General features: G+C 36.6%; 1 protein-coding gene across 4 annotated transcripts in view; it reads right to left on the bottom strand.

Moving 5' to 3' along the window:
• Positions 1–24612, bottom strand: part of CNOT10 (CCR4-NOT transcription complex subunit 10) — a 68753-nt gene that overhangs the window by 21554 nt on the left and 22587 nt on the right. Inside the window, exons 6-13 of one of the 4 annotated variants that reach the window (XM_063113972.1) lie at positions 23458–23544; positions 22742–22825; positions 20650–20767; positions 14012–14161; positions 12871–13073; positions 9185–9306; positions 7526–7702; positions 6162–6242 (exon numbers count right to left, since the gene is read on the bottom strand). In XM_063113972.1, coding sequence (XP_062970042.1) covers positions 6162–6242; positions 7526–7702; positions 9185–9306; positions 12871–13073; positions 14012–14161; positions 20650–20767; positions 22742–22825; positions 23458–23544 — 1022 coding nt within the window. The remainder of the gene's footprint in view (positions 1–6161; positions 6243–7525; positions 7703–9184; positions 9307–12870; positions 13074–14011; positions 14162–20649; positions 20768–22741; positions 22826–23457; positions 23545–24612) is intronic. The other 3 variants (XM_063113973.1, XM_063113974.1, XM_063113975.1) reach the window with 3 other exon arrangements.

Raw genomic sequence — 24612 nt, 5'->3', positions numbered from 1 at the left:
TGAGTCGTATTTAAGGTTAAGATTTTCTTCCATATCCAGGGTCAATTCTCTTCTCTTGATAACAGGATACAGAGGGGCAATATACACAAAACACAGGATACAGAGGGTATTACTGCAAAGTTGGAATTTATGGTATACTTTGACAGAAACAAAATAAAACAAAGAGGAAAAAAAAGTTGTTTTGCTGAGCAGGGTGCCTGGAGCCCTGAGCTCACTGACAATAATGCTATGCCTGAACACACTGATGTGACAATACATGATCAGAAAAAGACACGTGTGTTGGTCAGCCTTTCTCCCAAACATACTGAGTATGCAAAGAGGAGCATCACTAACATTAGTGAAATATCTTCATTTATAAAAATTTAGAAAAAACAGATATCCAATAAGAAAATAAAAATCATCAGTTATCCTACCATTCAAGAACAACCACTATGAAGGTTTTGACATGGATTAGATCCCTCCAGGTATTTTATGCATACAGAAATACACATACGCTGTTTTATAAAAATGTAATTTCGAACTATTTAGACATAAAATCTTACCATTTTATAGTTGTCTGTTCCATGCTTTATTCTGTTCTTGTCTTTTTGGCGACTAGCCAGTAACAGGGATCAAATCCTGGACCTTGGTGTTATTGACCATGCTTTATTATGAAAGAGCTAAATGACACTAACCAAATGAACTATGAAATGCACAAAATAAGGACATATCCCTACCTTATTTGTTCATATAAAATAAATTCTAATTGAAACAAAAACTTTTGTTGCTGGCTATGACAGTGTATCAGTGAAAGTGCTAGAAGAAAACATGGGGAAATTATTCTTAAACTCTTAGAGACAGGAAGGTCTATATTGCGTGAAATGGAGAAAAAATAAAGATCGGTAACGTGATACTTAAAAATAAAATTCTGACTTACAACTACATACCATAAGCAATGTTACCAGACAAATGATAATGGCTAATTTGAATAACATACAAGAACTCTTTCAAAAAGGATGAAAAATCTGGGCCGAGCCCGTGGCGCACTCGGGAGAGTGCGGCGCTGGGAGCGCGGCGACGCTCCCGCCGCGGGTTTGGATCCTATATAGGAATGGCCGGCGCACTCACTGGCTGAGTGCCGGTCACGAAAAAGAAAAAAAAAGGATGAAAAAGAAAAAAAAAAAGGATGAAAAATCCAATATGAAAACAAAATTCTACAAATAGGAGGTTCAGGGAAAAATGAATACGTAGATGATCGTTAAATCTTGGTATCAGATTGAGCACTTTTTCATAAAGAAGAAAACACAAAATTTTCCAATTATCAGATTGATAAATCATCATAAGAAGAAAAGAGAAACCCCAAATCTCACATCAACCTAATGACTAATAGAATTTTCTTCTAATCTTTTGTCGTCTGCTTTTGAGGGCAGTGCTTTTTCTTCCCCTGATTCCCCTGCACATTGCACAAGACTAGCAGTAACATTTGTAGGAAAAAAGTGAATAAATAAAGTCACGTATCAATTTACAATGCTATCATCAATATGTAAATATTTTACTGCACTCTTGTCACTTTTTTTTTTGTCATTTTTGTGACCGGCCGCACCGCGCTCAGCCAGTGAGCGCACGAGCCATCCTTATATAGGATCCGAACCCGTAGTGGGAGCACTGCTGCGCTCCCAGTGCCGCACTCTCCCGAGTGCGCCACGGGGTCGGCCCTTCACTCTTGTCACTTCTATGCAATAGGCCAATTTCCATTTTCATTTACAGTCCTATTATTGAAATCATTCTTAAAAGTAATGCCATATCATTAAGCCTAGTTCCAAAAATAATATGAAGAAATAATAGTAAAAAATAACCCAAATTTGTTGAAAAATAAATTTACAGATTTAAGGAAGTAAGTCAGCTAACCTCAAGCAAGATTAAAAACAAAGGAAAATCACTCATAATAGCCTAACTACTGAAAAATAAAGAGAAAAATCTATCTTGATAGAAAAATGGCATCTTTCACATAATAATTATGAACTTCTAATCAGAAACAACAGAGGCTAGAAAACAGTGCAGTGACATTGTGAAAGACCTGAATGAAAGGAACATCTTGAAAGAGCTGAAGAAAAGAAAAAACAAAACCCACCAACCCAAAATTTTCTATTCAGTGAAAATATCCTCTAAGAATGAAGATAAAATAAAGACAATTTTATTTGTTTGGTTTTTTTTGGCTGGCATGTGCAGGGATCCAAGATGCAAAAAGCAAACAGTAAGTATAGAAGCTGGAGTGGCTCTGTTAATAACAAATAAATTAGACTCCAAGACAGAAATGCAGGGGAAAAAAAGATCTTAAGTTCATGGCTGAGGGCCATGAGAGAAAAACATTTAAATTTACTCAATAAGTTTTACATGACACTGGTGCCTTCAGAAATGAAGACTCAAAGAAATAGGGAAAATTGTGTATTTTATGCTTAGGTTTGATGAAGAGGTGGATAATTGTGGAGAAGTATGACTGGACAAAGCGGGTATGATCTAATGGTAATAAACTGGAGGGGGGACTTAGCAGATCCCTCCCCCACCCCACCCCCCAGAGTCTTCTCTGTGTCCCTATACCTTGGAGGTAGCATGTGCTGAATGCTATCAGAAATTATTACCAGGGATAAAGAAGGACATTTCATAAAGACAGAAAGGTTAGTTTATCATAAACACTTTGTGGTATAAGAAATATATTTGATCTTTGTCCCCAGTTCCTGGCAGAGAGCTCCTAAACCCCCTGGAATTTTCTGAGTGATATGTCTTTTGTCTTTTATTGTTCCATAACCAGTCCCTTTTGATCACACCTGAGTTTATGCTAATGAAATGACTTAGGATGGGGCTTGTCACCAGAAAGACCAAGTGGTTAGAGAGAGTGTTGAAACTTTCAGCCCACCCACCATCCTCTGTGGTGGGGGAGTGAGCATGGGAGGATGGGCTGGAGACTGAGCTGTATAAAAACTCTTGAGGGTGACAATCAGCTTTGTATCTCATGAATATTCATAACCAATTAAAAAACCCTAATGAACAACAATATTTGATGACCTTACAGGTTGTGACTGCATCTGCATGCCAGAGGGTGGCGCACCCAAACTCTATGGGGACTGAAACTCCTATGCTTGGGACCCTTCTGGACTTCATCCTATGTACCTCTTCATTTAGCTGTTCATCTGTATCATTTATAATAAACGTAAATGTAAGCAAAGTATTTTTTTGAGTTCTATGAGCCATTCTAGCAAATTGTCAAATTCAAGGAAGGGGTTGGGGGAAACCCCTGATTTATAGAAGTACGGGAGGCCCAGACTTGGTTTGTCATCTCACGTGGGGGCAGTTTTATGGGACCAAGTCCTTTAACTTAGGGGATCTGATGGTAACTCCAGGTACATAGTGTCATAATTGAATTAAATTATAGGATACCATGCTAGCGTCCACAGAGTTGGTGAATTGGTTGGTATGAAGGAAAAACCTGCACATCTGGTGTCAGAAGTGTTCTGTGTGGAAATGTAAACAATGTGTTTCCTTCAGACATGGTATGTGCCTAATAATAGGTCTTTCAAAATACGTGAAGCAAAAATGGGTACAATTAAAGGGAGAAATAGATAAATCCACCACCACAGATAAATATTTTAATACCCCCCAACAATTAACAGGACTGAACAACAACAACAACAAATCAGTAAAGACATGGAAAATCTCAACAATACTATCAGCTATATTTGAGCTAATATTTATAGAATAGTATACTCAACATTTGCAGGACACATTCTTTTCAATAGTGTATAGCTCACTCACTAAGATAAACCATATGTGGACCATAAAACAGGTCAAGAGTTGAAATCACACAGAGTATGTTCTCTGACCTCAATGGAATTAAATTAGAAATCAATAAGATATCTAGGGAACCCACAAATATTTTGAAATTAAGCAACACACTTATAAATAATCTACATCAGAGAAGAAATCACAACCGAAATAAGAAAATTAAAACTGAGTGATCATGAAAACACAACATATCCAAATATGTGAGAATTGAAATTAAAAACGTTCAGTCTGCAGAAAACCCTGGGCTAAGAAAATGAAGACAAGCTACAGATTGCACGAAAATATTAGCACATCACATATCTGACAAAAAAGTAGTACACTTAAAGAACTCTCAAAACAACAGTCAAAAAGCAAATAATCTAATTGTAACATGGACAAAAGACATAAACATTTCAACGAAAAGCTTTACCACATAAAAAGAAGTTCAACATCATTAATCATCAGGGAAATGCAAATTAAAATCACAATGATATATCAATACACACCTTACATCCCTATCAGAATGAGTAAAACAAAAGTAGCTACAACATATACACACACAGATATAAATATGTGATAAAAGGACAAATGAAAAAATAAGAAATAAAAAAAGTAGTGACAATACCAAATATTGGCAAGGATCATTCATACATTGCTGGTGGGAATGTAAAATGCCATTATATTAAAGAGTTTGGAAGTTTCTTAAAAAATTAAACATGTAACTCCTATACTACCTAGCAATTGCACTCTTGGGCATTTATCCCAGAGAAACAAAGACTTAAGTGCACACAAACACTTGTGAATATTTAGAGCAGCTTTATTTATAATAGCCCTAAACTGAAATCAAGCTAGATGTCCTACAATGAACAAATGATTTTATTGTGGTACATCCATACCATGCAATAAAAAGGAACAAACTATTGAATATACATGCAACAAACTTGAATTTTCAGAGAATTGTACTGACTGAAAAAAGCAAATCCTGAAAGGTTACATATTATATGATTCCATTTATATAACATTTCTGAAATGACAAAATTACAGAAATGGACAACAGATTAATAGTAACCAAGGGTTAAAGAAGGGGTGGGAGCAAGAGGGGAAGTGGGGGTGATTACAAAGGGCAACATGACGGATCCTTTGTAGTAATGAAAATGTGACCATATCAAGGTCAATATCCTGGTTTTGATATTATACTATAGTTTTATAAGATGTTACTATTGCGGAAACTGGGTAAAGGGTACATTTGGTCTCTGTATTATTTCTTACAACTACATGTGAATCTACAATTATCTCAAAATAAAGCTTAATTTTAAACTGTTACCATGAGGGAGCTGGCCCGTTAGCTCACTTGGTTAGAGCATGGTACTGATAACAATGAGGTCAAGGGTTCAGATCCCCATACCAGCCAGCTACTAAAACAAAACAAAAAACTACACTATGCCAAACAAAGAAACAAACAAAACAAAACAAATGAATAATTTGTGGGATGAAGTTATAGCGGCTTAAAGGAAAATGTGTAGTTTTAAAAAATGCTTGTATTAGAAAAGAAGAAAGTTTTAAAATCAATCACCAGCATAAGAAGCTAAGAAAAGAGCAAAACAAATTCAGAGTTAGTAGAAAGAAAAAAGAGCAGAAATCAGTGAAATAGAAAACAGATAGTGAAGTGAATAAAGTGAAAGTTTGTTCTCTGAAAACATCAATCTAAAAGATAAATCCCTAACTAGACTGCTCAGGGAAAAAAAAGAGAGAGAGAGAGAGAGAAAACCCACAAATTACCAATATCACAAATGAAAATGGAGATATAACTGTAGATCCAACAGATATTAAAAATATAAGGGAATATTGTGAACTACATTATGCCAACAAATTTGACGTCTTATATAAAAAGAAATAGTCCTTGAAAAATTTTACCCAAACTGACACGAGATGAAACACAAAATCTGAACAGTGCTCTATTGAAGAATTTGAAGTCATTTTCAAAAATTTTCTTACACAAACCCTAGGCCAGATGTTTTCACTGGTGAATTCTATCAAGCCCTTGAGAAAGAAATAACACCTATCTTACATAAACTCTTTCAGAAAACAGAGGAAGAAGCATTTCCCAACTCATTTACATGGTCAGCATAACCCTAAACCGAACCCTGATAAAGATATTACAAGGAAAGATAAGTATGGACCAATTTTCCTCATGAATATAGAAGGAAACATTCCTAACAAAATATTAACAAATTGAATCTAAATTTATAAAAATATAACACATTCTGACCAAGAATAAAAGGTTGGTTTAATATTAACAGTATAAAGAAGATAAAAGACAATGTGTTCAATAGGTGCAGTGATAAATTTGTTTTGATACTCACTTTAAATTTTCTAATTCCTGCTTTCTCAATGGAGAAGAAGGTGGAGCTGGAATGAATTTATCTCCATCGTGGCTTTTACTGCTAAAATAGAGATAGTCTCTTAATTATGAAGAGCAACAAATAAATATAAAATTTTGTTTCCCTATCCCCACTCTCGTAATTTTTTATGACAAAAGTGTAAAAGAGTCAAAACAATGAAAATGCTTGGTAATTTGGTATCATTAACAAGAGAAAGCCATACTGCACATTAGTTTCTTTTCCTCAGGACATAATACTGCTTTTAAAAATCTCTTAACTGAAAACAATCTCTCTGCTATATATAGGAAATCACTCCAATATTTTCACAAATTTCTCATTCTTTTGATTGCTTTTTATCAACTACAGTAAAACATAACTTGTTGATGGGGATAAAAACTCCACAATTTTGTTTCAAATTTTCTATAATAAACATGTATTTCTATGATAACCAAGAAAAAAAATGCTGGGATGGAGACATGAGTTAAAAGATGCCATGTGTAAAAAAGCAGAACTTTATATATACAAAGGTGTTTGTTGTGTTATTACCAGGTAAGCTCTCCCAATTTCTATAACTGGAATGATTTTTAATTTATATGAGTGTACTTCAAAAAGTTTGTGGAAAATAGAACTAAAAGATAATACCAATCTTTCCATGAACTTTTGAAGTACACTTGTACTAGAAAATAGAAACATATAGAGGGGCTCACTTGGGAGAGTGTGGTGCTGATAACACCAAGGCCACGGGTTCGGATCCCTATATGGGGATGGCCGGTTAGCTCACTTGGGAGAGCATGGTGCTGAGAACACCAAGTCAAAGGTTAAGATTGCCTTACTGGTAATCTTAAAAAAAAAAAAAGAAACAAACTAGAAACATATAGAAATATTCTGCAGGTTAGTGGTTTATAGTATGTTAAGAGAAAAGGCAGAGTATAATAAGAAACGAGAAGTTTTAGGATTTAAGTATTTATTTTAATAAATGTAAAAAAATGCTATGTGATAACAACAGGATTTCTTGCAAATATCTTTCCTGTCAACGAAAAGCTGTTAACTTTCCTAACGTGTCACCTGATTCTTGAATCTCAATAAAGCCAATTGAGATCTCCAAAAAAAAGAAAAGCTGTTACTTTCCACTTTACTCTTTCAAGGTTCTCTCTTCACTTAGACTCCACCTTATTTCTCTTTTCCAGAAATACTTAGAAACATAAATATTTTCCTTTCTTATTATTCAAAACAGAGAATTTTAGAAATCCAGGCTGAAGGTCTTTGAAATTTATCTAAAGGACAAAGGGGCTTACTAAAGAAGTCCTGAAAGGATTTTGCCAAGTAAGTCACAGGGATCAGAATACCTGCAAGTTTCACTGCTTTCGCTGCTTTCTGTGTTCCCACCTAATTGATTACTATTTTTAGACCCATTTTCCTGCTTGGGATCTTGCTGTTCTTCAGGTAATAGCAACAAGGCATTTCTGAGACAAATGGCTGCAAACTCCATACTGGCTACAGGAATGGCTGAAGACTGTCCATCACTTAAAAGAACAAACCCAAATTAGCTAAGCAGATAGCATCAAAATAAATAAGACTTCTATTATCAGAAATAAAACCAATTAGTTGTAAATGAAAGCTTTGCCCTTTGATAGGCAGAAATTTTAATATAAGCAGTTACAAGAGAAGGCTAAAGAACCCAAATCCTGAGTATTGAGTATAAAATGTAAAAAGTATAAATAATGGACTGCAAGTATATACATCATATACATAGGAGATGACTTGAAGTGTATTTGCAATGTCAATAAATTGTAGACAAGGAAAATTGTAATGAGATCCAAGACAAGTATAAAAATGGGAATAAGAGGAAGAAAATACATTTTCACATTTGAGCCTTGCTTTGGTTAATCCTTGCTTTCAAAAATGTCTTTATAACTTTTGAAGCATCATCATTATCTTTTGCTTTATAATTTCACTGACATTTTATATAGGTTGAGCACTCCTAATCTGAAAATCAGAAATCTGAAATGCTCCAAATTTTGAAACTTGTCATGCTCAAAGGAAATGCTTATTGGAGGATTTCAGGTTTTGAATTTTCAGATTAGGGATGTAATAATGTAAGTATAATGTAAATATTCTAAAATCCAAAGAAATCCAAAATCTGAAACACTTTTGGTCTCAAACATTTCAGATAAGCGGGTACTTAAGCTGTATAACTTTCTATTGCTTTGATAAACCAAAATGAGTTATCTTTATTAAGAAAAAAATAAAATATTGAAAAGTAGTAATAATTTTGAAATTGTAGGAAAATGATGCTTTCTCATAATAGTCTTTTTAAAAATATTTGCATTAAAGTTGAACTAAACTAAGACCAAAACATTGTGTGCCAGATACTATTTAAACTTTGGAAAAACTTTTAAATGGTAGTGATCAGTTTTTTTTCTTTGAAAAAAAGAAAAAGGCAGCTAATTTGTTGCAAAGTCTACTACTTTAGAAATAACAGCAACTTCAAATTAGAATCTTTATACAAGATAAAAATATTCTTATTTAAAAGTTGTTCAACTTAAGGTTGTACATGGGGAAGCTTCTACAATGCTTTAGTTGCTTTATGTATATATACATTTTTCTTCCTAATACTAAGAATTAACTTTAAAGTACCTTCATTCCTAGAGACTATGAGAAAATATACTTTTTATTTAAGTATCAATGATAATCAAAACCATATAAAAAGAAGGTACTAAGATGCCCTCTTCTGGAAATTATGAATAATGGCACTGAATAGACTAGGGTTTCTTAGGCCATCAACAATTTCAGCATCCATGGATTTAATAAGCCAAAACCGCATGTCAGATAACATTCCCTTTGGACCTATGTATAGGGCTCTGTATGATGAAGCAGTAATAAAACCTGGTTACAAAGTAGTTCCTCCTATAAAATGATAAATCTTAAGCATACTTTTATACATAAGCAACAGTATGCATAACAGTTTCAAACATATACACACATTTTCTTTGCAAAATACTCACTTATAAACAGTATTCTGTATGGATTGTGATGCCAGAACTATTTTACGATGATAGCCTTGCCCAACAATAGACTGTACAATTCCTTTTTTGCTTGGAAGACCTTTAGTTTCCTGTTCAGAAGTCTATAAAATACAAATAATTTCCAATAAACTTAAGGGAGCTGTAAGATGTAGTATGAAAAATGATCGAATACCCTCACAATTACTCTAAACTCTTAAGATCTATCAATATTCTTAAGATCCATCAATGTGGAACATTATGGTGATAAAGGAAGTATGTTTGGGATTGGGGGAAAAAGTATATGGGGCTGAAAATCTGTTAACATATGCAATATTTTGTTAAAATGAGATTTGAGGTAATTCTAAGAAAAAAAGCCAATTCAAGAATGAATCAAGCAATTATTCAGAATGTCTTGTTTAGACATTCTGTACCATGCTGCATATTATGGGCACTTTGACAAGAGTAAGGAAAATAAGACAGCCAAAAGTACAATGTAAATGAAGAAGGAAGCAGCTCCACTTCCTAAAACACAGACCTATCCCTTCTTAAATGAAAGCATTAATTAGACTGTAGGCAATATATAAACTCTAAAAGCTACACATTAAAATTTACATGAGCACAATTATTGCTTTCTAGGAAATTAAAATCCTCGAACCCTAAAATCAATAAACATTAAACTGAAATACTAAAAGCTAGTTAAACATGTACATTATTTTAGGATGTTTCATTAAGATGTATTATTTCACTATACGAGCTTGACCGTGCCAATTTCATTTCTTTCCCCTTTACTCTAAGTCTCACATTTACCTGCAGTTGGAATCCCAACTAGTCATCTTATAGTAACATCCAGATTCTCATATAGAGGAACAAACTGGATCCTATCAATGTAAACTTGCAGAACTAAACCCTGCCCTACAAAAAGCCTTTTCCGAAAACACAAATGTTTTTGTACTGTTTCTTATTGCTCCCTAATGTAATTTTATCGTAGTTGCCTTCCATGCATGACTTTTAATTAAAAAAAAGACTCACTTGTGTATTCTTTTTAAAAATAACATATTACATAATGCTAAAAAATAGAATAAAACTGCTCCGATTGGAACTAATTCCATGTAGAGGAGGCATCCAAGCAATATTAATGAAAAATAAGAAAAAGTTATCAGTGGGAGGTCTTCCATTCCAACTTCTCTTAGTGGTGGTAACAAATTTATAATGATTCACCCATACTTTCTTCCCTGATCTGTAAAGTTATGCAAACTGACCCACATGGCTAGTTCTGATGATGCAGCAGATGAAAACAAACTGGCCCGTGATGGAATGAAACTCAACACCCACAATAACAAACTGTACCTTCAATCACCAATACCCAAAAAGTGTGCCAGATCAGCTTTAATGTAAAAGGATCATACATAATTAAAATACTGGGTTTATGTTTTGTTTAGCAGACCTTTTCTCATATATTATACGATGCCTGGGTAAGGATAAGCCCTACCTCTGCCAAGAGAAATCTGAAATAATAAGCACCAAATAAACAGGACAAAACGACCTCCTTAGCATTACCAATTTTACAATTAAGTTTTTTTTGTTTGTTTAATTCAAAATGAATTTATTTCTGAAGGTAAAAACTGCTTTAGCATCCTTCCTCTCCTGACAAAATAAGAAAAATCTTACAGAGTTTTATTTGGAATTTATAATTTCTATTGGAATGTTGCTCTCTCATTTGATTTGACAGTTTCTTGGGGTTGTTTTTACTGTCTTTTAGGTCACCTCAAATCTTTTTTTAGAGGGCTGGCCCGTGGCTCACTTGGGAGAGTGTGGTGCTGATAACACCAAGGCCATGGGTTAGGATCCCTATATAGGGATGGCCGGTTCGCTCACTTGGGAGAGCGTGGTGCTGACAATACCAAGTCAAGGGTTAAGATCCCCTTACCGGTTATCTTTAAGAAAGAAAAAAAAATCTTTTTTAGAAGGAGGAAAAGCACAAAGATAGAAAATTATTTATGGCAAGTTTCCTATTGGCAGCACAGATTGTGTATTTTGTTATCTACCAAGTTATGGCAATCAAAAATCATCTTTGCCATCTAAAAAAAAAATTACACATTTAGTACTTGCTAGAAGAAAATGGGGATGGGAGGGAACAAGAAGAGACCTTGTAAGCCCAATGAAATCCACAGAACAAAGACAATCCTAAAAGTACTATTTATAAAAACAATTAATTTAAAAAGGAAATACTAAATTTTACTGTATTTCCCTAGTCCCAGGAAGAAGAAATTCCCTGATTTTTAGTAATTGTACAAAAGAAAGGCTCCTGGGGCCGGCCTGTGGCTCACTCGGGAGAGTGCGGTGCGATAACACCAAGGCCCCGGGTTCGGATCCCATATAGGGATGGCCGGTTCGCTCACTGGCTGAGCGTGGTGCTGACAACACCAAGTCAAGGGTTAAGATCCTCTTACCGGTCATCTTTAAAAAAAAAAAAAAAAGAAAGGCTCCTGACGCTTAAATTCATGAATGGATTAAAGAAAATAAACAATTTCTAGAGATCCTTTTATTTTGAAAAAGAATAAAGTCTGCCTAGAATTGTTTGTCAGTTAATTTAAGAATTATCCAATAAGAAAGTTGTCTCTTAAAAAGCAAAAGTACAGAGGGCTGGCCAGTTAGCTCACTCAGTACAGCACGGTGCTGATAACACCAAAGTCAAGGGTTTGGATCCCTGTACTGGCCAGCCGCCAGCCAATCAATCAATTAATCAAAAAGCAAAGTATGATGAAATAAACCATTAAAGCCTTTCAAAGATATCACTCATCTCTTCCTCCAATGGTGTACTCAAATCATAAACTACTTAAGTATGAAAACTGCCAAGCAAACGTACTTCTTTAAATCCCTTAGTTCTTGTAGTTGTTTCTCAGAAAGTACTGTTCAGCAGCAGGAGAGCCTCAACATCTTCTATCACCTATGGCAGGCATGCCAGGCAAAACCTCAGGATGCCATACCTCTCCAATCTTCACACTCCCCAAGAGCTCAGCAAGGACAGGGGGTAGGTAGAAAATGGGGTGATATAGACATTTGGTAATTCTGATACAACCTGTCTTTCCCTTACCTCTCACTGACCCCTCCCAACTTGAGATTCAAAAGGCTTCCACCAACTGCCATTTAAAAATAATCTAGCCATGGATACTAACATAAGCCAGCCTATTCTCATAGCCTATTCTCATGGTGGACAACCATGTGTCAGAGAAATAGCCTGGTAACTCATGAACTCTATATCATTTACTTAACAAAAGTAAAACCCCCAGTTATTGAACAAAATGCAGTTTAATGCAGTTCTTTCCACACTATGTTATCAGTCCTTTAATCACCTGGTGCACACACACCATTCCCATGCCAGCAGATGGCATGGCCCCTGCCCTAGCAGCTAGGAGACACTGTTCCAACAGATAGGACCTTCTTTCTTATTGGCTCCAACTCTTCAATGTTGCCATACTTACCAAGAACCAGAATGTTAACAAATGACTTTTTGAAACCAAATTTTTTTCCTCAACTATTAAAGAACAGAGGACTATCTTTATAAATTCACAGAGGGTTAAAAAGAAAGTGAGATCTTATATGTTCCCAAGTATTTTTTGCTTTCCACGTAACAAGTTGGGGGAAGGGGAGGTGGGATTTCAAAAAGATACCCAAATAGCTCTCACCCCCTTATTGGCAGCAATGCAGCATTCAGCGAGGCGTAGCCAGAGGCGGGGATTTGCATGATAAACTTGAACAGCTTCAATCAGACACTCGAAGGCAGCAAGAGGCCTTCCAATGTGAAGAAGCTGAATTCCACAGTTATACAGCAACTCATACCTCTTGTTGGTTAGTAATGTACACATGGGTCTTCCTGAAAATTTCTTGCCTGGTGATAAAAATCAGATAAGAATAAATAATTAAAGTAATACTGACTCCACCAAGTACTTAAACACTACCATGTCTAATACCAATAACCCTGATTTGAAGTTGTAATAGCTCTGACTAATGGAGGTCTCTATCCCCAACCCCATAAACATTCTCCAGAGTCATCTCAGTTGTCTATGTCAGCAATGCCAGAGAGACGTTTCCGTTCATTTGCCAGGCAAATGAATTTCCTCAGGCAACAATGTTCCAGGAAGGCAAAGATAAGAAATAGGACCCACTCTCACTCCTTTGAACCTTACACAGCCTTCCCCAATTTTTTGTCTGTAAGAAGTTTCCACTCTTTTATTTTCAATTTGGTTAACTATTTCATTGTCATGTGCTATCACATACTCAATGTTTTGTAGTCCATAATAAAATAAGATCATTTGTGATTTAGAAAACATTTTTCACCAATTAAATAGGTTTTATTATTTTAAAAAGCTAAATAAGTGCCTAAGCATTTCAGATCAAGGATCCATATAATACAGATATTAAAGGATTAGCTTCAGGAATTTGCTTAAAGATTGTTGGATACTCCTAATAGTGTCACATGTGAAACTCTGCAAAGAAGCCATAATAAAACTAGTTTGGCAGTCAAGAAATCTTAGTTTAAACTAATCAAATATTCTGGTTTACAGCAGTACCATGCAGGATTACTGATTTTCAAATCCATGGAAAATTAAATGTAACTTAATTTTTTGAATCATTCAAAACTACTCATAACACCTTGCTATTCAAAATAGCAATATCTACTAAAAATGCCCAGAACCAAACTTACCGGGCAGGATCAGTGTTAACTGTATACAGATCCACATTGCATATATTTTGACCAGATGCTCATTCCTTAAATCATGCTTTTCTCAAGTAAAATACTAACTGTCCCGCCAGTGTTGGGCTTACCTGGATCAGTGCTACCTGCACTGAGTTGTGCACAGACATTGTCATTCTCCTGCAGAGCCTTTTTAAAGTAGAAAATTCCCAAATTGTGCTTGCTCATGGCAAAATGAATGCAACCAAGATTATTCCAGAACATGCACCTCAAGCATTCACCTAACAAAAACACAAATAAATGTGCCCACATAAAATTTTTACTGTTGATGTCCTTACATAAGAATTTTGTAAGAGATAAAAATTAACATGACTTTATTAAGCATGGTGGTTTCACATAATAAATGTGATTTTTTTTTTTTTTTAGTTAAAAGAATTAAGAGTTTTTTTATTTGGAAAGAACAATTTTATATTTGTCTATTATAGTTATACTATACAGTATAATATTTTATAATTTATAATTATATATAGGTCAAAGGAAGTTACACGTATATGACAGGTATCTTGTAAATGGCAGTTAATAGTTTTCAAATTATCATTTTTCTATAATATAACTTAAGTAAGCAATTTGTTTTCTAACTGAAATAGTCTTCAAATCCAACTCCAATAATGAACTGTTTTTTGAACATTTAGCTTTTGGAAATAATGTTTCCAAAAAACAAGCCTACAAAATGTAACATGTAGACTGATTTCAAATATGTCCCCAATTTTTTTGCTCCTCCTTGCATCCACCCCTCTTGCATTGACTCCTGTTAAGAACTGGAGTGTAGCTCCCCACCTCTTAAATCTGGACTGGCGGCCTTATTTATGACTTGTTATGGCCAATACACTGTGGTAGAGGCGACAGTGTGCCAGTTCTTAGCCCAGGTATTAAGAAGTGTCCTTGCATAGTTTCTTTCTCTCTCTTTGGACCCCTGTCTCCTCCATAAGAACAAGCTGCAGGATAAAAGACTTATAAAAAGAACTGAGTCCATTCTGCATTAGCTAGCATCCAGCCAATCTGCCAGCTCTCTGTGGATTCATTAGTGAGCCCAGCAAAGATGAGCCAAACCAGCCCAGATCATTCAAATGATCCACAGACTTGTGAACAAAAATAAATGCTTATTGTTGTAATGCCATTGAGGCTTTGTGTTTGTTGTTAGCTGCATTACTGTGGCAATAAATAATAAGGAAATTGATATCTAGAAGTGGTATTATGTACCATAACAAAAACAAAACAAGTGGCACCAACTTTGCGGCCAAACTAATGGTTACAGTTACAGAAAGTGGAAAAATAAATAAGAAACTATAGGAAACTAGAAAAATGATAACGCATGTTATATAGTGATGAAATATTCTGTCTATAATAATTTAGAAGAAGACAATAAACCTAAAAAACTTCTGAATTTGAGCAAGCTAATTTCCAGGTAGAGTGCTGAGAAAGCCATCTGGTTGCTCCTAGCTAAGTATAAGGTTCTGTAAGAAAGAGATAATCTAAAGAAAGAATTAGACATTTTACAAGCAGAATCCAGAAGGAATAGAGGGACTTGCTAGGTTGGAAAATAAAATTGTTTCCATCTCCATTCTCCTGAAAGATTTTGAAAATAAAATGAGGCTCATGAACAAAGATCCAATCAAGGATGTAGCTATACGTTCCTTTCTTAAGATTGCTAAAAGAATTAAGGCAGGGTCAAAGAAGACATGCTCAGCTTGACAAAAGGGTTTTTAGGACTTTTACAGGCCATGATCCCACAGAATTCTGATACCCAAGTCATGATGATTATATCTAAAGAGAAAGCATGTCTCAAAAAACTGTGGGTGTGTGTTCTAGAGCACAGAATGGACTTATCAGTCATATAGAAGGCCCACAATGTTTTTTAAATGAGTTGTACTGGCCAAAAAGCCATCAATCTGGATGCCTGGCCTGGCCTTGTGACTTGCTTGGTCAAGAGAATGCAATGTGAAGTAACAGTGTGCCAATTTAAGGGTCTTCCATCTTCTGCTCTCTTTCTTGTACTCCTGCCTCCATCATGAGAACGCCCAGGCTGGCCTGCTCAAGGATGAGAGATCATGTGGAGCAGAGCAAAGCACAGCTGTTTTTATTTTTCCAACAAGATGGCAAAGCCAAGCCCCTCTGAAATAAATCCATGCTGTAGAATTTGTTTAGCTCTACGGAGAATTCTACCATTGCTTGAACTTCAGTCATTTTAAATTTACACCCAGAAGACAAATCTGGTATCAGAACCTCTCCTAACCAAAACTTCATTTTAGCATTAATAAACACCAATCTTGTACTTCCAGTTATTGATTCATGTTGTTAATACATTGTTCCCCCTGACATAGACAACGTAAGGAAGAATTTGTTGTCTGTGGACTGCTTTGAGATTCCAGAACAAAATACATAATCCAGTTGATCTTCTAATCTCTCACCTGGCTCGGCCTCTTCCCGTCTGTCAGATGGAGGCGCTCACTGTCCAGCTGGAAAAAGACTGCCCTGCCTGGGTCAGCACCATCCCACCCCCAAGCCCCCTCACTTTGCTATTACTCCAACTGCAACTAGTACAACTAAGGAGTCAGTTCATCACCCTCTCATATAAGAATTGGGCTTATCTAGTATAACTTTTTTTTTTTTTTGTCTTTTATGTGACCGGCCGCACGACGCTCAGCCAGTGAGCGCACCGGCCATCCCTATATAGGATCCGAACCTGCGGCAGGAGCGCTGCTGCGCTCCCAGCGCCGCACTCTCCCGAGTGCACCACGGGTCGGCCCTAGTATAACTTAATTGTTTGCAATTCCATTTAGTCCCTACAGAACAGTTCACCAGGCATTTGAAATTTGGAAAACATCTAAAAAACTTTTAAACTCCCTTTCTTTTAAAATCTCTTTTAATAAAGGTGATAAAATTATTTTTAAAAACCAATGCTGGACTTCTGGTCAAGATGGCAGAATAGACAGTCCCCAGCCTCACTATCTCCTACAAATCAACCAATTTACAACTATTAAAAGCAACAACAGTAAAGCTGGGGCCACTAGACCTTAGTTGGAGGAGGAAAGACATACGGAATTCATGAAGGCAGAAAAAGCCACAATGAGAGAGAGAAAGAACCATTCTAACCAGTTCCAGCCCTGGCTGCTTTAGGGCTGGAGCCAGTGAGCACACGGAGCAAGAGCTGGCAAAAGCTGCAGCTGTGCCCTTCCAATGAAGTTGCTTGGAGGCGGCAGGGGAGAAGAGGGTCTTGGTGGCAGCCAGGCCAGTAAGACAACTGACAGGGTTCTCACAGACCCACATTGGAGTGAGGAGACATAGACAACTGAAAAAAGGAGCTACTCAGAGAACAATGAGTCACTGCGAGGGACCAGCACATGACCCCATCCTATGGGAAGTGTCTGGAGTATGGATGGTAGGGAAGACGGGCCACTAGGGGAACACTGGGGCACAGCATGGACAGCTGATCTGCCCCCTAATCAACACAGGACCACTTAGTGGAGACTGGTCAGGAATACAGAACTCAGGAGGTGCAGTTTGCTGAAAAGACTCAGGCCCAGATCAGAATTTCCATATAACTCAGGTGTAATGGACCTTAGAAGACCTGGAAGTGCTTACAAGGTCAACATTTAAAACCTGAGCTGCACAAAAAGCCTTCCCCAACAATCAGCAGCAAAGCAGCAATATAGCTTAATGACAGGGCTCAAGTGCTAATTCCCTCAGGAACTTCCCCCATTTTAGAAGTAAAGGACAACAAATTAGTTCCAGTGCAGAGCTTAAGTGGTTGGAACAGTGAATAATCCAACACAGAACTGAAAGAAAAAATACCCAAAGATCAAAGCTTGATATTAACTAGTAAAGGTCTAACACCACCAAAGAATACCTACAAAACCTAGAAGGACTAGAAGCCCCAGGGGCTCCCAAGCCAGGGAAGGGGGAGGGCTGTGGACCTCAGCCATGCCCTCCGGACAACTGCACCCAGTCCAGCGACGACCACAGAGCCATCACAGGAAGTCCTCTGGGTTCCTGAGCCAGGACAGTGGGGGGCCGAGGGCCTCAGCCATGCCCCTCTAACTTCCTCAACCAGCTCAGCAACCACCACTGAGCTGCTGCCAGAGGTGCCCCAAGCTCCCAAGATGGAGCAGTGGGGAGCCTCGGCCACACACCCTGACATCCACACCACCCATTGATGAACACCAAGCTGACACTGGAATCCCCCTGGACTCCCAAGCCCGGGCAGTGGAAGGCCAAGGGCCTCAGCCATAACCCCTGACATTCCCAACCAGCCCAGCAACGACCAAGCCACCGCTGGAAGCCCCCTGGTCTCCCCTGCTAGAATGATGGGGATGCCACAGGCCTTGACCACGCTCCCCCTCCTGTCTCCTCCTCCCACCCTATTTCCATCCCCCTTTCCTTCTACCCCTACCCGCCAACTGCTCAACAACAATATCTTAGAATGTAAAAAGTAACATTAATAAATAAATTTTTTAAAAAACCACCTGACTTTAAACTATACTACAAAGCTATAATAACCAAAACAGTATGGTACTGGCATAAAAACAGACACACTATGGCTGGCCCTGTGGCGCACTCGGGAGAGTGCAGCGCTTGGGAGCGCACCAGCACTCCTGCCGCGGGTTCAGATCCTATATAGGAATGGCCGGTGCGCTCACTGGCTGAGCACGGTACGGGCGACACCAAGCCAAGGGTTGCGATCCCCTTACCGGTCACAAAAAGACAAAAAAAAAAAAAAAAACAGACACACTGATCAATGGAATAGAATAGAGAATCCAGAAATCAACCCACACACCTACAGCCATCTGATCTTTGACAAAGGCACCAAGCCTATACACTGGGGAAGAGACTGCCTCTTCAGCAAATGGTGCTGGGAGAACTGGATATCAATATGCAGGAGAATGAAACTAGACCCATACCTTTCATCATACACTAAAGTCAACTCAAAATGGATTAAAGAATTAAATATACACCCTGAAACAATAAAACTTCTTAAAGTAATCATAGGAGAAACACTTCAGGAAGTAGGACTGGACACAGACTTCATGAATACGACCCCAAAAGCACGGGCAACCAAAGGAAAAATAAACAAATAGGATTATATCAAACTAAAGAGCTTCTGCACAGCAAAAGAAACAATTAACAGAGTTAAAAGACAACCAACAGAGTGGGAGAAAATATCTGCAAAATATACATCTGACAAAGGATTAATATCCAGAATATACAAGGAACTCAAACAACTTTACCTGAAAAAAACAAGCAACCCAATTAAAAAATGGGCAGAAGAGCTAAGTAGGCATTTCTCTAAGGAAGATATACAAATGGCCAACAGACATATGAAAAAATGCTCAACATCACTCAGCATCCGGGAAATGCAAATCAAAACTACACTGTTAGATACCATCTAACCCCAGTTAGGATGGCTAAAATCCAAAAGACTCTGAACGATAAATGCTGGCGAGGTTGCAGAGAAAAAGGAACTCTCATACATTGTTGGTGGGGCTGCAAAATGGTGCAGCCTCTATGGAAAATGGTATGGAGGTTCCTCAAACAATTGCAGATAGATCTACCATATGACCCAGCTATCCCACTGCTGGGAATATACCCAGAGGAATGGAAATCATCAAGTCGAAGGTATACCTGTTCCCCAATGTTCATTGCAGCACTCTTTACAATAGCCAAAAGCTGGAACCAGCCCAAATGTCCATCATGGATACGGAAAATGTGGTATATCTACACAATGGACTACTACTCAGCTATAAAAATGAATGAAATACTGCCATTGGCAACAATATGGATGGACCTTGAGAGAATTATATTAAGTGAAACAAGTCAGGCACAGAAAGAGAAATACCACATGTTCTCACTTATTGGTGGGAGCTAAAAATAAATAAATAAATTCACACGCACACACAAAAAAACGGGGGGGGAAGAAGACATAACAACTACAATTCCTTGAAGTTGATACGACAAACGAATAGAAAGGACATTGTTGGGTGGGAGCGGGGAGAGGGAAGAGGGAGGAAGGTTTCGGTAATGGGCCACAATAATAAACCACATTGTATATCAACAAAATAAAATTTTTTTAAAAAGTCTTTTTTTCATTTTATTTTTTTTAATTAAATTTTATTTTTTTTTGTCAGCTGGCAATTACGGGGATTGTTTGTATTTTAAACATATATTTTCAATAGTTTACCCTCACTCGTTTCTTGAATAACTGGTTTTCCTTCTCCCTCCCTATAAAATAGCAATGACATAAACTAAACTACAGCCACAATTTTTACCTTTCATTTTACCATTAGTACCAAGTGGTTTATTAAGACTTTCTACATAGAGGCAAAAACAGCTAACAATAATTATCTTCCTAACTTTATAGATGTATTTTTGATACAGTTAATGGTCTAAAGAAATCATATTATTCACTGCTTTTATGAGAGAAAAGGGAAAAGTAAAAACATTATCTCGTTTCCTTAAAAGGTCTCATTTCAAAAAGCAAAAGCTGAAGGACCTTATGCCCTGGACAAAATTTCTAAGCTGGTATTGAAAGAGCAAGTGAGGTTAAAGGAAAGCAAAAGAAAGAAGAAATGAAGCTTCTTCTAAAGTGGAAACAACTCATAAACTAAAATTTCAGGAATTTTCTGCAGCAGAAACATTAAAACATTTTCATACAAAAATTAGCTTTATTCACTTTGAAGAGTTGTCTAGGAATAATTTCACAATTTTCTTTTACCTGTTTTCATGAATCCTGGATGCTCAGCAATGTTTGAACTATTTAATAGCTTCACAGCTTTTCGATAATTGCCCCGTAAGTACTCAAAATTGCTTTTAAGAAAAAGAGAGGGTGCAGACTGTAAAGAAAATATAAAAGTTACTTACGATTTGTTTTCAGATGCCTAATCCAAGATCATAATTATACTATTGCACTGCTATATATTCAAAAGCATAAATGAATCAGTTAAGTCATGATCACAAAAAGCTTTTATAGCCTCTAAATTTTTCACTGCTCTTGCAATCTAAAAAATTGAAATCTATCAGAGAGCACCTTATAAAGAGAATTATTAAGGTCTACCTAATACAATATATATATGCAAACGGTCTTCAAAAGGTTCATGGAAAGATTTGTAGTATCTTTTTTTTTTTTTGTCTTTTTCGTGACCGGCACTCAAGCCAGTGAGTGCACTGGCCATTCCTATATAGGATCCGAACCCGCGGCGGGAGCGTCGCCGCACTCCCAGCGCTGCACTCACCCGAGTGTGCCACGGGCTCGGCCCATATAGTATCTTTTAATTCCATTTTTCCACAAACATTTTCAAGTACCCTCATATAAGGATACAGGCTGTAGAATATCAACTGACTGTCTTCATCTATTACACTACTAACAATTTGACAGCACATACAAGGTCTTTCATTTTAATAGTTATTAGAAAGATAGGTGATCTTATTTCTTAGGATACAAATGTGCCTTTCTTTAGAACCCAAAAAGATACAAATAATGAAATACTTTTCCAAATAGGGGGGAAAAACTGTCATATGAATGAAGGAATTTTTCAACAGAATGCCTTATTTCTGAGTGCTAATTTTGCTCTTCCAGAGACCATGTTTTGGATTGCAGATCATCTTCCAATTTTCCTAAGAATCCTCATGGTAGAGGGTCCTCTAAATAGTACCTATTTAGAGGGCAAATACATGCAGAGATCTGGAAACTAAATTTCAATCCAGGAGAACATCTGGAATCCTTGTCTCATTATTTACTCACTTCAGCTTAGCAACAGGCTTTCCTTATAAATCCTAGTTCATCCTTTGCTCTGCCTCCTGTCCACCCCAGAGTTCTGGTCACTAAGAAAACAAGGGCTTTCGAGGCTTGTTCTCAGCAGCAGTGCTTCCTCCTGAAGTTTTCCCTGATTCAGGTATGACTATTACACTGCATTACAATTTATTATTTTTGTTTGTTTCTCCTTTATGACTATGCTCTTTTTTAAGGCATGGATTTTAACTTGTATCCCAAAAAAGGTTTGATAATGGCTGCCTGGTTAGGTAGGCCTTTCCCTCTTAGCCTCAGGTCAAGGCTACAGTTGTTCTGAATAGTCACTAGAGTAGGGCTGGCTGGTTAGCTCAGCTGGTTAGAGTATAGTGCTGATAATACCAAGGGCCAGCCACCAAAAAAAAAAAAATATCACCACAGGACTAACCAGTGGCTAATCTGGACACTGCCTGAGATTTCTAACCACATCTCCTCATGATTTCAAACTTCTAAATTTATAGTGTTCCTAAAAGCACCAAGATTGTTCACAACTGTTTCCTCTCTACACTATCTTAAAAATTATTTATCAATGGAGGATTAGGGTGGAAGGAGTGGAAGGAAAGAGTAATTATATCTCAAATATTCTAGTACTAGTCAAATCAAAGGTACTGTCAAGCCAAAACTATTTGGAAGGGGCAGGTTTTTGCTACAATCTGACTGGTAAGTCTTTAATAAAGGTTTTGAGTATAATACTAAAAAATTCTAAAATAACCTAAATGTCTAATATCAATAAAACGTTTCAGTGAATTGTGATAAACCACTCACTAGGCAGCTATTTAAAATGGTGGTTTTGAAGGCTACATACAAAGGAGAAATGCTTGCTTTAATCTTAAGTGAAGAATGAATTATATTAAACTATAGACAGTATGATTACAATGTCCCAATTCTATAATATCAAGGTTTATATCTGATAGTATATATTCTATAATAGACTAAGATAAATTATTTAAAACTGACAAGTACCCATACATTAAATAAAGTCACAAATTGAAAAGCAAGAGAAAAGTTCAGAAAAACTTACATTTCCAGCTGTGTTCATGACTGACTTGATTTCCCTTTTGCATGCTTTCAAGGATTTCATTTGGATATAAGCTCTTACTTTGTACTGTCAAAGGAGAAATGCTAGTAGGTAAGAACCATGGTGAATTTACATATGCTAGGAAATTAAACCCAATCTGTTTAAAACATAGTTACACCAGTTACTTGCAAAAGCAAATTCAAAATTATCTTAAATATTCTACTTTGACTGTACTTTTGGAACAGACTCTAAAAAACTAAAAGCATAGTAGAATAAAATTTATACTTAAGTCCCATGCAAAAATCCTATCAATCCTTATTTTATTTGCACATGGTTAATTAACAATGACTTTTAAAATTCCACAAATTAATTTTATCATCCAATACATTACCTGGCCATTTCTCTCAACCTTTTATAGAGTATTTTTTTGGGGAGCGGGGATCTGGCCAATATGGGGATCCGAACCCTTGATTTTGGTGTTGTCAGCACCACACTCTATCTATACAGAGTAATTTGAAGAAATTATATTGCCTGATCATCTTAAGTAAAATATATTTAGAAGGATAAAAATGTTCTTCTAAACTGCAATACTTCAAAAACAAATAAATATTCATGCCTTGAATTATTTACTGCTTTCAATGATCTATCATATTGCTTCATTATTCATAACTACGAATAAATATACATGATGTATAACTTCTCATTAAAATTTACACTACCTGATGTATCTTTGATTTTGCAGCTTCTATTAGAGCTCCACTTTCAGCTTTATGATTAGATCCATCTTTGCTGGTGTTATTACCAGTCTGTAGGGTGGTGAAACAAAGTTAATTAACCAAAATTAAATATTTTTGACCATAATTCAAATGAGTGCTTTCCTAGTGAGTTCATCTGAGTCATCAGAGAGCATTTTCAAAATGAAGAATCCCAGGTCCCACTCTGACAGAATCAAGTTTAGTAGTCTGGAGTGGGTGACAGGAATTTCTACTTACAAGAAAGCTCACAGTTTAGCATAATGATGGGCTTGTTTTAAAAAGTATGTATATTACTCAGGCAAAACTCAGATTATCCTTCTAAAACCCAGAACAGATCACATCACTCCCCTGTTAAAAACTTTCTCTGCTATAAACACTGCAAACATTAAATCCTAAATTCCAAGTTATGTATACAAAGTTCTTCAAGCTATGACTCATATTCACATTATCAATCTTATCTCCTACTGTCTCCATTACATTTCTCAGGTACTGCCAATTTCATTACCAGAAATTTCTCGGGCTCACCAGACACTCACACCTTTTGTGTTGTTTTCTGTGCCAGAATGGTTATCCCACTCCATCCCTCCTTTTCTGACTCGATAAACTATTACCCTCTTTCAAGGCCCAAATCCAACATCCAAACTCCTCTGAAACATTCCTTAACCTCCTTTCTCTCTGTCCATGAACATACGTTGCTTATATCTCTTCCCAGACCTGAGATCTTTGAAAGAAAAAATTGCAACGCTTTTATTTTTGTCACCTTAGTACCTAGCAGAGTACCTTAGAAACTACCAGAGCATATAAGCATCTGCTGAACTAAATTATATTAATCAATAATCAATAATAATAAGTACTAAATATGAAAGTGAAATATTTTACTGTACAATGTTTAGGAGTAATGTTAAGATTACTCGACTGAAATCCCTTATATATGCACACTTGTTAAGTTGAAAAAGTAATGACAGATGTTTACTTTATTTTTAAACTTTGAGAACTTATACAGGCAGAAAGGTACTGACAATCTGCTTCCTGCAAATACTCCTTTTTTTAACAAAGAGGCAGGAATAGGAAGAGAGAAGGGTCATCCCTTGACAACTAGAAGCACAAGCAAAAGAGAAA

Source organism: Cynocephalus volans, chromosome 11, assembly GCF_027409185.1.
Source record: "Cynocephalus volans isolate mCynVol1 chromosome 11, mCynVol1.pri, whole genome shotgun sequence".
Lineage (NCBI taxonomy): Eukaryota > Metazoa > Chordata > Mammalia > Dermoptera > Cynocephalidae > Cynocephalus > Cynocephalus volans.
The sequence above is the reverse complement of the archived record's forward strand: the minus strand, read 5'-3'. Positions and strand labels throughout refer to the sequence as shown.